The 13796-nt window shown below is 49.6% G+C and overlaps 1 protein-coding gene across 1 annotated transcript in view; it reads left to right on the forward strand.

The window, feature by feature from the left end:
- The window catches only part of GRIK4 (glutamate ionotropic receptor kainate type subunit 4), a 327108-nt gene that overhangs the window by 157786 nt on the left and 155526 nt on the right, over positions 1-13796 (forward strand). The window contains exons 3-4 of the mRNA XM_089915709.1: positions 9024-9121; positions 13351-13516. Of these exons, the coding sequence (XP_089771835.1) occupies positions 9024-9121; positions 13351-13516 (264 nt within the window). The remainder of the gene's footprint in view (positions 1-9023; positions 9122-13350; positions 13517-13796) is intronic.

Consider the following 13796-nt stretch of genomic DNA (forward strand, 5'->3'; position numbering starts at 1 on the left):
CGTGAGGCCCCAGTGCCTGGAAATGGGCACAGAGAGTGAGGTTCCAGCCGCCCCTCCTGCACAGGATCCCGAGCTTCTCGAAGGCTCTGTGGGCACGACCTCCGCTGATTCAGGGCTGCTTCTAGTGAGTAAAGGCTAACATCCCTCCATCAGCTCAATAGAATGACTCCAAGTCAGCATGAGGGAAAATGGTGAGAAGCCAGAGGAGAAAGTCATCAGAATAGTGATGAGTCATTCAACACGCATTCCCCGCCTCCCTTTCCCACCTCACGTATGCATAACAGGGACGCAGAAATGCATTGAATTACAGTGGTTAGAAATGGCCTGGCCCAACCTCCTCATTTTACAGATGGGGAAACTGAGGCTCACAGTCTTTCCCAGGAGGCGGCTAAGACCACACATCTGAAAAGTGACATAAATCTCAGTAGCTCTGCTGTGGGCTTGCCAGGGAGTGGCTCAGACAAGGGCAGAATGAGGTCAGAAATAGGTCATAGGTGTAGCTAGGCGGTCAGGTAAGGCCGCTGGGCCAGAACTTGGAATGTTTGACAGGTGAGGGCATCCACGCAGAAGCCTTAATAGCATGCTTGAGGAAGGAAAAAAACCGGAATACCTTGGGGCACAATGACAGCTGGGTGTGGCTAAAACAGGGAGCGTCTGCGGGGGGTGGGGGGGGGCGGTGGTGAAGGCCAGGACTGGAGAGCTGTGTAGAATAGCGGTCAGGATCCTAATCGTCAGCACTGTGGGCTTACCTCCTGTGCCTCAAACTCCTCATCTGTAAAATGGGAACAATAAGAGTTCTCACTTCATGAGGTTGCTGAAAGATTAAGTGAGACGATGCGCTTAGAAAACTTAGAGCAGTGCCAGGAGTCAGGTGAACTCTTGATAAATTTCACCTATTAGTATGATTTAGTAGTAGAACTAGTATTGTAACTCCTCGCTCTCTGGATCATCGTAGGGATTCAGGGTGGTATTGTGTCTGCCAGCCCGGTGCCTGCATGTGTAAACTCCCCGTACATGGTGTTGCTGCTTCCATGGTGGTCTGGGACCAGGCTGAGGGCTTTGAATGATACGCCGTTGGTGAGAGGAGCCAATGGTGGGTTTGTTTTCCTTCCAGTTTTATTGAGACGCAGTCGGCATACAGCACTGTGTAAGTTCAAGGTGTACAGCATAATATTTGACTTACATATATCGTGAAATTATTATCACAGTAAGCTTAGTGACCATCCATCACCTCCTATAGATACAAAATCAAAGAAACAGAAAAAATGTTTTCCTTGTGATGAGAACTCTTAGGATTTACTTTCTTGGCAACTTTCATGTAGAACATACAGCTGTGTTAATTATACTTATCACGCTGTGCGTTACATCCCTAGCTCTTTTATAATGGAAGTTTGTACCTTTTGACTGCTTCATCCAATTCCCCCTCCCCGCACCCTCTGCCTCTGGTAACCATGAATCTGATCTTTCCTATGAGTTGGTTTGTTTGTTTGAAGAATAATTGACCTACAGCGTTGTTGCTTACTGGTGTGTAACATAGTAATTTGATATTTCTATGTATTACAAAGTGATCACCACGGTAAGTCTAGTTACCATACAAAGATATTACATTATCATTGACTATATTCCCCACACTGTTCATTTCATCCCTGTGACTGCCAGTGGCAGTTTTGAGTTCTCCGGTACGCTGGGGCACGCTCACCAGGGAGGTCCCCTTTGTGGGGCGTGACAGTGCACAGACCTGGCACTGCACCCTCACAGCACCCCTCTCGGCTCTTGAGGCCAGCAAGGCCAGTCCATTCAGCCCCTGGTCCATTCACAGAACTGAGAGTGGACCATGCTCCCGAGGCTCTGGCACAAGGAGGGGTTAGTTTTTGGTGCTGATGGGGACGGTTGTTTGCCTCACTCCAGATAGTATGACTAAGCACACAGAGAGACCTGCGCTCCGGCTCCTCTCGGGCTTCGGCGCCCTGAAGTGTCTTTCTTTTTTTTTATTGCGGTACGCGGGCCTCTCACGTTGCGGAGCACAGGCTCCGGACGCACAGGCTCAGTGGCCATGGCTCACGGGCCCAGCTGCTCCAGCCGTTCCGCGGTATGTGGGATCTTCCCGGACCGGGGAACGAACCCGCGTCCCCTGCATCGGCAGGCGGACTCTCAACCACTGCGCCACCAGGGAAGCCGGCCCTAAGTGTCTTTATGTGAAGGACTCTGAGCTCTCCCGGCCTCTGCTCCACATCGATATCAGCTACCGGTGGCCCCGATTGTTTACCACAGGGGCTCCGGGAGCGCCACGCTGTGGCGCTGAGTTTCCTCGTCCCCACTCCAGAAGCTGCCCCTTCCCTGGAGGGCCTGCCACCAGTGAGCCTGTGAGTAACTGCTCTACACCATCTTCAGCACAGCCAGACCCTTCCCCTCCCTGTGAAGACTCAGAGAAAGTGAAGCTCCCATAAGCACCTCCTGTCCAGCCCAGGAGTCTAAGGAGACTTCAAATCCAGGCCGGAGCTGGTATCTCCAGGGGAAGAAGTTTCCCCTTCTTACAACATCCCATCATGGTGTTTTATTCCTGCAGCTGCTCTGTCAGTTGCCTTCCAACTCCTCTGCTGGCTGGGAAACTTGGTTGCCGTGGCAACATCACTCACCTCTCCCTGCTCCCTGGGAGGCAGAAGTAGAGTGCACCTCCCTCTCCTCCACCCCTCAAACTGCTCAGAGATCCTCACGAGACAGCCGGGGCCTGCAGAAACAGGGTCCAGGAAGTTTCAGAACTGAGGTCCTTTATAACCGATTTTCATTTCTACTGAAACGATGCCTGCACCCTTCGTAGGGAATGAAAGAACAATTCCCAGATCCCAGGAAATCCCCAGGCCATGGCTACTGGGAAGATGATAATTCACTTTCATTGCACTCATTTTGAATCGTTTCAGTTCAGTTGAACAAACATCTATTGACTAATTCCTTTTTGCCAGGACTGAATAAATGTGACCCCTGCCTTCAAGGAGTTTCCGATCCAGTGGGAAATGGGAGATGGACACTCACAACAGCAGGCACAAGTCCATGAACCCTTGAGGCCAGATGTGTTTAGATCTCAGAACTTGCCGGATACTGGAAAGGTCATGTGGTGCTTATACCATACATTAAGTAGCATCTCAGATGGGGCTTGGGGCTGAACCCCACACTCAAAATTAAATGCATGCTTACATTCAGATATTCATATATTATAAATAGCTTCACATCTATCTATTTAGATCAGATTTTGCCACCAAATGAGTTTGATGAAACCATTCAGTTTCAGAGCCTTTTGGATTTTGGAACTGGGAATAAGGGATTGCGACCTTCTGTAAGAATTTCTTTTTAGGATAAGCTTCTCCTTACTGAGACCCAGCATAATGAGCTAGCTTGGGGCAGAAGCTGGCCAGGAATTCAGAGAACAAGGATGCTGACCTGCCGAGCATGAAGTTGACTCAGAGCCACGGTATGATGTGAATATTGGGAGAGAATGGCACCTTCTCACCCATGGGCAAGAACTGAGTGGGGCACTGGAGGATCAGTAGGAGTTTTCCAGGCGGAAGGGCAAGAGAGGGCCTAGACCATGGTAGTCTGTGGGTGCTAATGGACTCCTTCTCAGAAAAAAGTTTTTAAATGAATAAAATTACATAGATAGGATGACCAGGGAAACCAGTTATATGGAAATGCAGTTAAAATATTTTAATAGTGATATATTAATATATTTTGACTGTATTTCCATGTAATTGGTTTCCCTGGTCATCCTATCTATGTAATTTTATTCATTTAAAAACTTTTTTTAAACACCCTATCCATTAATGCACTCAATAGCCAAACGTTACGACTAGTGTAATTTCGAAGTAATTATGAATATGAATGATATTTCAAGACATCTGCAGTACCGTAATGTGATATAAAAACACTCACGATGTCTGTCAATGACAAAGTCACAGCAACTGTTAATATACTGTGGTTTATTGCCTATATTCCAAATTGAAGGAAATGCTGAATTTCTGTTAGGGGTTAAGAGAAAATAATGCCATTTTTCTTCCCCCAGAATGTTCACAGACCACTGACTTCTGCCCACAGATCTCAGGCAGAAGGTTAAGACCCCTGGTCTAGTCAGAGAGAACAACTTGGGAATAGGTTCCAGGTGTGTTCCAGGTGAGCTGGCGGGAAGTGGGAGTGCAGTGGTTGGGAGCTGACCCTGGAGTGAGGGGTCGGGAGTTTGAACCCTGACTCTGCCCTTTAACTTTTCTGTTTTCTTGTCTGTAAAATGAGGGTGACAGTAACAGTATCTATCACATCAGGTTGTTTCCAGAATTAAATAAGTCAATTCACATAAAGTGCTTAGAATGGGCCATAAGTAGCACTTAATAAATGTGGGCTTTTATAACCTCTTCTTCCAGTCACTCCGCAGTGCATAACAATTTTCTGTGTTTGCTTAGTTGTAGCCTTCATGTAGATATACATATAATTTTATATCCTGCTTCTTGCTCGTAATATTATTACATAAATATTTTTAAGATTATTATAAACTGTTCATAAGCATTTTAAATGCCTAAGTAATATTCCACTTGGGTATATGACCCACACTTTAGATAACTGTTGCCTTATGATTGGACATTTAGCTTATTTCCAATTTTCTATGAAAAGAGCTGAGTGGGCTTCAGTGTGGTTCAACAGCTATTTATTGAGCACGTTAACTCTGAGTCCAGCCCTGTGCTAGGCATGGAGGACACAGAGATAAATAAGACAAGCTTTCTGCCCTGCAGGAGCACACAGACCTACGTTTAGGATTATAATTGGCCTTGCTTTGGAGAACAGATTGGAAAATGAAGAATCCTGGAGACGGAGAAAGCCCTTAGGAGGCAGGTAGCAAAAGGGGCTGATGGATCTGTGACAGTGGGAGTGGGAAGGAAAGGATAGTGGGGGGTGAGCAGGTCAAATGGTCAGAACCTGGCCCCTGATTGGTATAGCGAGTGAGTAGATGCAGTAAGGAGAGGTAAGGAAGAGTCAAGGGCGACCATTGTTTGAACTTCAGGAGCTCAGGGGGGTAAAGTGAAGTGGTTAAGAGCTTGGGCTTTGATGCCAGATGGATCTCCAAATTCAAGCCCAGCTCTACCATATATGACCTGTGTGACCTTGAACAAGGCACTTAAATTTTCTAAGCCTCAGTTTCACCATCTGTAAAGTGGGGATAATAATGAGTCTTCCTGACAGTGTGAAGATCAAATCAGATTATGTATGAAAAGTATATAACAGACATGCTGTATTGGGAATAATAATAATGAGTCCTGTAGCACGTCAGTACCACTCTAAGTGCCTTGTATGTATTAACTCACTTTAATTCTCACGACATCCCTGCGGGAGAGGTGCTGTTAGCATCCCAGTTCTATAGATGAGAAAGCAGTCTCAGAGAGTTTGGGTAACTTGCTCAAGGTCTCACAGCTAGTAAGTGACCCAGTCAAGACTCACACTCAGATAGACTTGCATCAGAGTTCGTGCTCTTAAGGACTGTGCTTTCTGCCTTTCTGCCTCTCTCTCTGGAAGAGACACCAGAAGGAAGTCCCTGTGACAATGCCCAGCAGGTAGGTGGAACGTGTTTTGTAACCCAGGACATGGGTCAGGGTGTAGGATCACCTGGGCAGAGATGAGATGTGGAGTCCACAGGCAAGGCCGAGATTACCCAGGGAGAGTGAGGCATGGACAAAATCTGAATTTAGTGGAGAGGAGAAGGAAGAGGAGTTGGCTAAGGAAGTGAGAAAGACCAATCAGAGAAGCGGCTGAGAATCAGGATCGGATAGTGTCATGAAATTCAAAAGAACAATGCAATCAGCGGCATCAAATGCTACAAAAAGAGAGATAAGAACTGCTAAGAGACATTGGTGACCTTGGGGAAGCAGGTGCAGCCGAACAAGATGGGGTGTGGTCTGGGGTTGAAAAGAGATGGGCGAAGTGGCTGCAAGGAGTAGGGCAGACAGAACAGGTAATGGGACGAACACTGGGTGGGGTCCGCAGACTTGAATTCCAACGCTGGCTCAGACCTTTATTAGGTGTGTGACTTTACGGGGAGTCACTTAACATCCCTAGGATGCTGTTGCCTTATAGGTAAAATCAGGAACTAAGCTCCACCCCTGAGGCTGCTGTAGGAATAGGAATTTGATGGCCAATGAATTTAGAGCCCCTAGCAGCCCCTAGCTACTTCTGTTCAAGCCACGGAAGTAGCTTGAACTTTGAAGAGTGTTCTTCAAAGGTAAAGCCTGTCCACAGTTACTCTGTTGCTGGGGATGGTTCTGACACTTGGTACTACTGAGTCCCCCTCAGGCACCCACTGCTGGCAACCTGTCAGTCAGCTGAGATCCACGATGTTAAAGGACCCCCGCCTGAGCCTCAGGCTGAAAGAAGACCCCACAGGTCTATCGTTTGTGTGATAAATTACAGATCTGTCATTTGTGTGATAAATTACAGCACCGGGATTTGAACCCTGGTGCTCTACCCCACCGCCTGTGCCCCATTAGAGCCATAACTTGGCTGTATGGGCCAGTGGTTAGGACTCTGCTTTAGGAGAAAGAGCACCAGGTTGCAGATGTGGCTTTGCAGCTGGCTCAGTAAGGATGCTTGGACTGATTCCTTAACCTCACTGTACTGACCTGACACTTGATGTGAGTAGGAGGAAAATGTGTCCAGAGATGAGCTTTGAGGTTTGCAGAGAAGGACGTCTCGTAGCGAGACTGGGAACCACAGAGTATAATCCGAGGGGCAGCTCTGTGGTTCTGATATCACCATGTGTGTGCTGAGAATTGTCCTACATTCTCTCTCTGTCTGTTTTCTCCTTTTCTTCCCCCCTTCCTTTCTCAGTCTGAAAGTAATTTTTATTGGAGTATAGTTGCTTTACAATGTTGTGTTTGTTTCTGCTGTGCAGCAAAGTGAATCATCTATATGTATAGATATATCCACTCTTCTTTAGATTTCCTTCCAATTGAGGTCACCACAGAGCACTGAGCAGAGTTCCCTGTGCTATACAGTAGGTCCGCATTAGTTATCTATTTTATACATAGTATCAATAGTGTATATGTGTCAATCCCAATCTCCCAATTCATCCCACCCCCTCCTTTCCTCCTTGGTAACCGTAAGTTTGTTTTCTACCTCTGTGACTCTATTTCTGCTTTGCAAATAAGTTCATCTGTAGCATTTTTCTAGATTCCACTTATAAGCGATATTATACGATATTTGTCTTTCTCTCTCTGGCTTACTTCACTCTGTATGACAATCTCTAGGTCCACCCGTGTTGCTGCAAATGGCATTATTTCGTTCCTTTTTATGGCTGAGTAATATTCCATTGTAGCTATGTACCACATCTTCTTTATCCATTCTTCTGTCGACGGACATTTAGGTTGCTACCATGTCCTGGCTATTGTAAAATCAAAACTACAATGAGGTATCACCTCACACCGGTCAGAATGGCCATTATCAAAAAATCTACAAACAGGGCTTCCCTGGTGGCTCAGTGGTTGAGAGTCCGCCTGCCAACGCAGGGGACATGGGTTCGTGTCCCGGTCCGGGAAGATCCCACATACAGCGGAGCGGCTGGGCCCGTGAGCCATGGCCACTGAGCCTGCGCGTCCGGAGCCTGTGCTCCGCAGCGGGAGAGTCCACAACAGTGAGAGGCCCGCGTACCGCAAAAAAAAAAAAAAATCTACAAACAATAAATGCTGTAGAGGGTGTGGAGAAAACGGAACCCTCCTATACTGTTGGTGGGAATGTAAATTTGTACAGCCACTGTGCAGAGCAGTATGGAGGTTCCTTAAAAATCTAAAAATAGAACTACCATACGACCCAGCAGTCCCACTCCTGGGCCTATATCTGGAGAAAACCATCATTCGAAAGGATGTAGCATTTTAAAATCTTACATTCTCTCCTCTTCTGACTGCGTGTCCTACCCATCCACTCATTCATTGGACAAACATGAACTGGGCGCTTAGAAAACATTGTGCTGGACACCAGGGAAATGCGAAGTGGGGATTTAGAGATAAATACGTCTCAGCTCTGGCCTTTAAGAGGTTTGAAATCTAGTGAGAGGAGAAACACATCTAAACAACAAACTGAAACAGACACATTTACAAGTGTCTTAGAGCAGAGGGAAAATCCATGGGCCTCGGAGCCCCAGGGAGGATGGATTCTACTTAAAGGAGTTGCGGGAGGGGTAAGGAGAAGGTGGCATTTGAGGTGCTTCTTGACAGGTGAGTGAGCATCCGGGGTAGAGGAGGGAAGGGCGCCTTCCCCAGGGGGAGGTACAAGGTCACAGAGCATGCTGGTTGGTCAGGAAGGCACGTGATGGGCTCAGGGAAGCAGGAGCGCCAGGCTCCAGGCCAGGTGAAAGGAGGGTGGCATTGAAAGATGAGGGCCCTCTCGGCCACTCACTCTCTCTCTTCCTTCTCCTCTCTCTCTCCTGTTCCCTTTGACTTTAGCTGGGCTGCTTTCTTCTCTCTGCCTGCCTCATCCTCACTATCCTTTTTCTCTCTACTTGTCTACCATTTTTCCTCTCTAGACTCTCTTTGGCGGGGTGGCTAACAGATTGCATGCTGGCTGGCCATCCTGTGAGCTGGACCCGTAGCCCCTGCAGCAGCCATGTCCGGGCTCCCAGCACCCATCCTGCAGGCTAGGCAGAAAGGGGGTGGGACGTGCAGGTTTCCGTTGTGCGCCTCCATCCTTCGGTGACAGCCCAGACAATTTATACACCCTGTTGGCTGAGGCCGTATGTTGTCATAACCTGGGTCATTTCCTCATTTAATACCATCCATAAACTCCAATAAAACTGTCCTGGAGCCCAGTAGTCCAGGGGAGGAGAGGCACTGGGTTTGGAAGAATAGGAGGGGGGACCAGGACAGGGACGGGGGTGGGCGGGAGGTGAGGGGCCAGCGGGGGGAAGATCGGAGGACTCGAGGCCGAAGCCCACGCCCCACCTGATGAGCGCCTTGTTTCCTTTCCTGCTCCCCACGTTTTGCCCCTGCCGCTGGCTGCAGTGTGTCAGATCCTTCCCAAGGGGGTGGTCGCTGTCCTGGGACCGTCCTCCAGCCCGGCCTCCAGCTCCATCATCAGCAACATCTGTGGGGAGAAGGAGGTGAGTGCTGGGCAGGGTTGGGGGGCTCTCTGCAGGCTGGCAGCCTGTGCCCCAGGCCCAAAGGTATCGTGGATTCTTAAGGGCTGGAAGAGTGAATCAAGGTCTGGTTGGTGTCACTAATAACATCAATACAAATAAAAGAACTGGGCCTTCGTTGGGCACTTACTTTTTTCAGGTTGCTTGAATGGAGGGGACTCAGAGGAAGAGTTTCATAAGCTTTTCAAGCTGAGCCCCTCCGAGTCTTGGGGTCCTGTGACAGGGGAAGTGGGTGTCCCTTGAAGGCGGCAGGTAGAGGGAGAGGCTGGGGAGGGTGGTGGTCCAGGGGAGGCCAAGAGGGCAGAAGTCTGAGCTCCACAGGAACAGCTGCGGAGTCTCTGTTTAGATATTGGGATTCTGGGGAAGAATGCCTTTGGGGCCAGGCCTTGCTACATTTTAGTGCTGAAATAAAGTTTGAAAACCTCTTGTTTTGTAAGCTCTCTAGAAAAGAGATTTTATTTCGCTTTCTTCTTCATTCACCAATTCCAGGGTTTACTTCTCCAAACTGTTGGGTCCATTCCCTCTAGCCCTGGTTCCCTGGGAGATAAAGATGGCCTGCTCCCTATTCCAGCAACTCTATCCCTCCTTTTCCCCCAGAGGAAACAAATTGGAAACTTCAGAGATTCTATTGCCGGAATCTTTCCTAGTCCTTCTTGGAATCAATCAGTCCTTCCCCTTTCAGATACATTCCTGGGAGACAGTGGCAAGGTGACCCCATAGCCTCCCAAGGGCCTTCTACCCAGGTCTTTTGGGAACAGATGGAGCTTGATGGCCAGGAGCTGTGGAGGGGCAGGGCGGAGAGACAGGAGACGGAAGGGCAAATTTTGCACCTGTCCTGGGAGCCTAGAGGCTCAGCCTTCCAGAAGCGTTAGCTTTGGGAGGATCCAGCTCTTGCAATAGGATGGGGCACCTCCTTAGTGAGCTGCCCTCACCGAGGCAGTGGAGCAATAGACAGGCCCCTGCTTAGCCCAGGCCCTCTGGAAGCCACTCCCTTGATGCTCCCACTTCTCTTATGATCAGAGGGCTTGGTCCCCGCGGCTTTGGGAAGAATACTGGTCTTCTCTGTTTTAGGAACGCACTCTAGGGATTGTTATCAGCACGGTAGAGTGCCCTGCGGTCCTAGCTCCAGTCCTGCAATGGGTCTTACTTACCACTGCCCTGTAGGCGGAATCCTTGAGCTTCAGGCCATGGGCAGGGTCTGTGTTGACAACTCCCCATCCTTCCTCCCACATGTCCTGAAAGATGACTCCCGAGCCAGCCCAGGCCAAAAAAAAAGAGCTTCTGTCCCACTGCAGTCCCTTCCAGCATCTCCCAGGCCTGGGCCCCTGCAAGTTAGACCTGATGCTTAATTTAAGTCTTTCTTGCCAGGCTCCACGTAACAGCTCAGATCTGTGGCAGGTTGTTATTTCCCGGTTGCTCTGATCTTCACCAAGTGAGCTTGCCAAGACTTCGGCTGCCCGTTTCCTCTTTTCTGCTCTCTCCTTTTTGTTCCCCCTCTCCCTCTTCCCCAGCACACTTTCCTCACCGTCCCCTACCGTCGTCCCCCCGGTCCCCACTCCAGAACGGCCTCCTCTTGGTGTTCAGCAGCTATTTTATCTCAGCGAACGCATCCCTTAGCCCTGCCTGGCATTTCAGGCCGGAGGTGGAGACCCTGATTTGCACCCATCTTCCCATCCCGCCGCCCCGGACCCTGTGCCGTTGACCAGCCAGGCGGGCTGTGCTGCCCAGGGAATGGCCAGATGGTTACCCCTCTGGCCAGAGGGGTATGGCCAGGGAATGGCCAGAGGGTTACCCCTCCTTTGTCTGGTCATGTTCCTTCCAGAGCAACCTTCCCTCTCCGTTCAGATTTTGCACTTCTTCTACTATTTTATGAGGCTGAACTGCCTCACACTGATTCCCTTCAGCTTCAAGGAAAAGAAATGGAGTTCTCACTGAGGAGTTCATTCTTTTAAATGCTGCTAAGATGTCTGCAGCCCCTGTGGCTGGCTGCTTTCTGCCTTGCTGCCCTCCCCTCCATGCCGCTCACCTCTCCATCCCCCCACCCCTCCATGATGACTTCCGGGGATACATTTACACCTGCAGATCCGTTTTGGATTGATCTCTGTCCCAGAGAGAGACTCAGCAGGATTGGCCTGGCCATCCCTTCCGTGGCCCATCAGAGCAGCTGGCTGCCTCCCAGCAGCCTTCAAGATGCCAGGCTGTGCTGGAGACTTCGCACCAGCTCCCCTTCTTAGGGAGGCCCCTCAGCCCTCACCCCTTGCACATACAGACCTAAGAGCTTTTCCAGGAGCTTCAAGATTTGGGGAGAAAGGGGGAAGGGAATGAGAAAAGGCATTGCCTAAACACTTACCCCACATGTTAGGAACTGAACTAGCACATCCTTCACATACAGGGTCTCGTTTTGTTCTCCCAAAGCTCAAGAAGCACCTGTTGTTTCTCCATGTTAATGAAGCTTAGCCAGGTTAAGCAGTTTGCCCCAAATCACACAGCAGAACCGAGATGCAAACCCAGGACTGTAGACTCTAAAATGCATTTTCCTGAGTCTTCGCTTCCTGAGCCTTTTGCCTGCTTCATCTCTGGGACTGGTGGATCCAAGGGAATCTCTAAGGGTACTTTCTATGGGGGGGTAAGTTAGCTGCTGCTGGAACCCGGTAGGCTGGATGGCCACACGGGGAGGGTCTTGGGCAGAGATGCTCAGATATGTAAGCCAGCCAGCCTGGCCACCCTGCCCCTGCCCAGCCTGGCCTCCATCTTACCCTTCTGTGACCTTTTTTCCTTTCAAAGTGCATTTGTTATTCATTTTAGACAGATTGTAAGCGTTGCAAACTATCCGTGGGAAGAAAGACCCCTTAGGACACACCCCAGGTCAACGTCGCTCTTTAATGTCGTTACTCACCAGTCTCTCTCCCCAGTTTTATGCTTTTCAGTCTCTGCTAAAAAATATTGGTTGCCCTCTCTCTGTGGTTCAAGGGCTAATCCTAGTTGAATTCAGGAATTTTCTCCCGAGTTTCTGCTAAATCTTTACCCTCCCCTCATCCCAGTCTCAGGGGAGCTCTGGTCTCTGGCTGACTTCTTCCCGAAGCTTAAAAGGATAAGGTAGCAGAATCCTACAGAGACCGTGTCAATGTCATCCCAGACTCTGGGCCAGCCCAGGCAGGGAAAACTTCTGCAATCATGTCTGAATAACCCATGCTAGGAACCAACCAACTCACCATCAGGAAGTTCTTCTTGCTGTCCACCCTCAATCTTACTCACTTTCACATCAGTCCAAACCCATGCTCACAATAATCTGGCCCTCACACTGGGCACCCTAAGTGAGGATGAGGGTTGAGGTTTCAGCCCCATCTCTGATAGAGGCACAAGCAGCCTTTAGCTCTTCTGGCTCTGGGTACCAGGGTGACATAATAAAATCAAGGTGGATGGCAGCTTATTACGTTTTAACTTTCCTATTACCTATCCAGTAGCCTAAGCTTCCGGTAAAGCAGCCATTCCAGCCTGTTAATATCTCTTTCCTGGAGAAGAGAGGCAGAAGGCAAGGGGCAGTGCCTCCCTGAAATGTCAGGAATAGGTGCAGAGGGAAGCTGACACTGTCCTAATGAAGCCACAGCAGGTAGTTATTTACCGGGCTCCATCCGGAGGCCCTCTAGATGGTTTCCCAGCCTGCAGCGCTTCCCCCTCCTCACGTAAGTCTACGGAGGAACCCATCCCAGGCCTTTACCCAGGATGGGAGCTGGTTTATTTATCTGTTGGCTAGGCTGGGCTGAGGGGGCCCCTCCCTTAGTCCCCAGGGCACCTCTGCTCTGATTCATTAACCACACATCAAATAGTATAAGGATTATGCCTTCAAGAGCCATCTGTCTGTCTGCCCAGCAGTGGTCAGTTCTTCTGAGAATAAAGACCTATTGTTTTGTCTTCTCAGGGCCACAGACCCCAGCTGCAAGGTCCACAGTACATTTATCCAGGTCCCCGGCTGAAGGGTTTCCCATTCTGGGTCTCAAGCGTTGTCATGGATGCCACATCACCTTCCTCCTGTGGAGTGGGTGCCCCGAGTCTTGCAAATTCCATCTCTTGCCAGGCAAAGGTCTTTTACAAAAGAAGCCACCCTCTGCAGCTTTGTTTCACTCATCCCTCTTTTCTTTTTGTCTCGCTGGTTCCGGATCTTCCCTGCTGCCCACTTTTGCTCCTCCGCCCAGGTCCCTCATTTCAAAGTGGCCCCGGAGGAGTTTATCAAGTTCCAGTTCCAGAGATTCACAACCCTGAACCTCCACCCCAGCAGCACTGACATCAGCGTGGCTGTAGCTGGGATCCTGAACTTCTTCAATTGCACCACCGCCTGCCTCATCTGTGCCAAAGCAGAATGTAAGTTTCCCCAGGCTGGCTCCACCCGAGATGGTCAGATCTTGTTGATTTCAACCTGATTGAATTGCCCCCCGGCTGCAGATGGTACGCCAAGAAGGGGCTGGCTCTTTCCAATCGTGGGAACGACGACCAAAGGGTTCGGGGATTCCTAAGTGTCCTTGGCTGTTTGTCCGTGTGTGTAGGTGAAAGAGAGAGCAGTCCAGGAACACCCTTTGCCAGAGCTCCCTGTGCATGCGCGGAACAGAGAGGAGCTCAGTTACAGGGAGACTGGCCAACCACC

Source organism: Delphinapterus leucas, chromosome 7 (genome assembly GCF_059928025.1).
Source record: "Delphinapterus leucas isolate spDelLeu-1000000601 "Yukka" chromosome 7, BTC_Dleu_Yukka2, whole genome shotgun sequence".
NCBI lineage: Eukaryota > Metazoa > Chordata > Mammalia > Artiodactyla > Monodontidae > Delphinapterus > Delphinapterus leucas.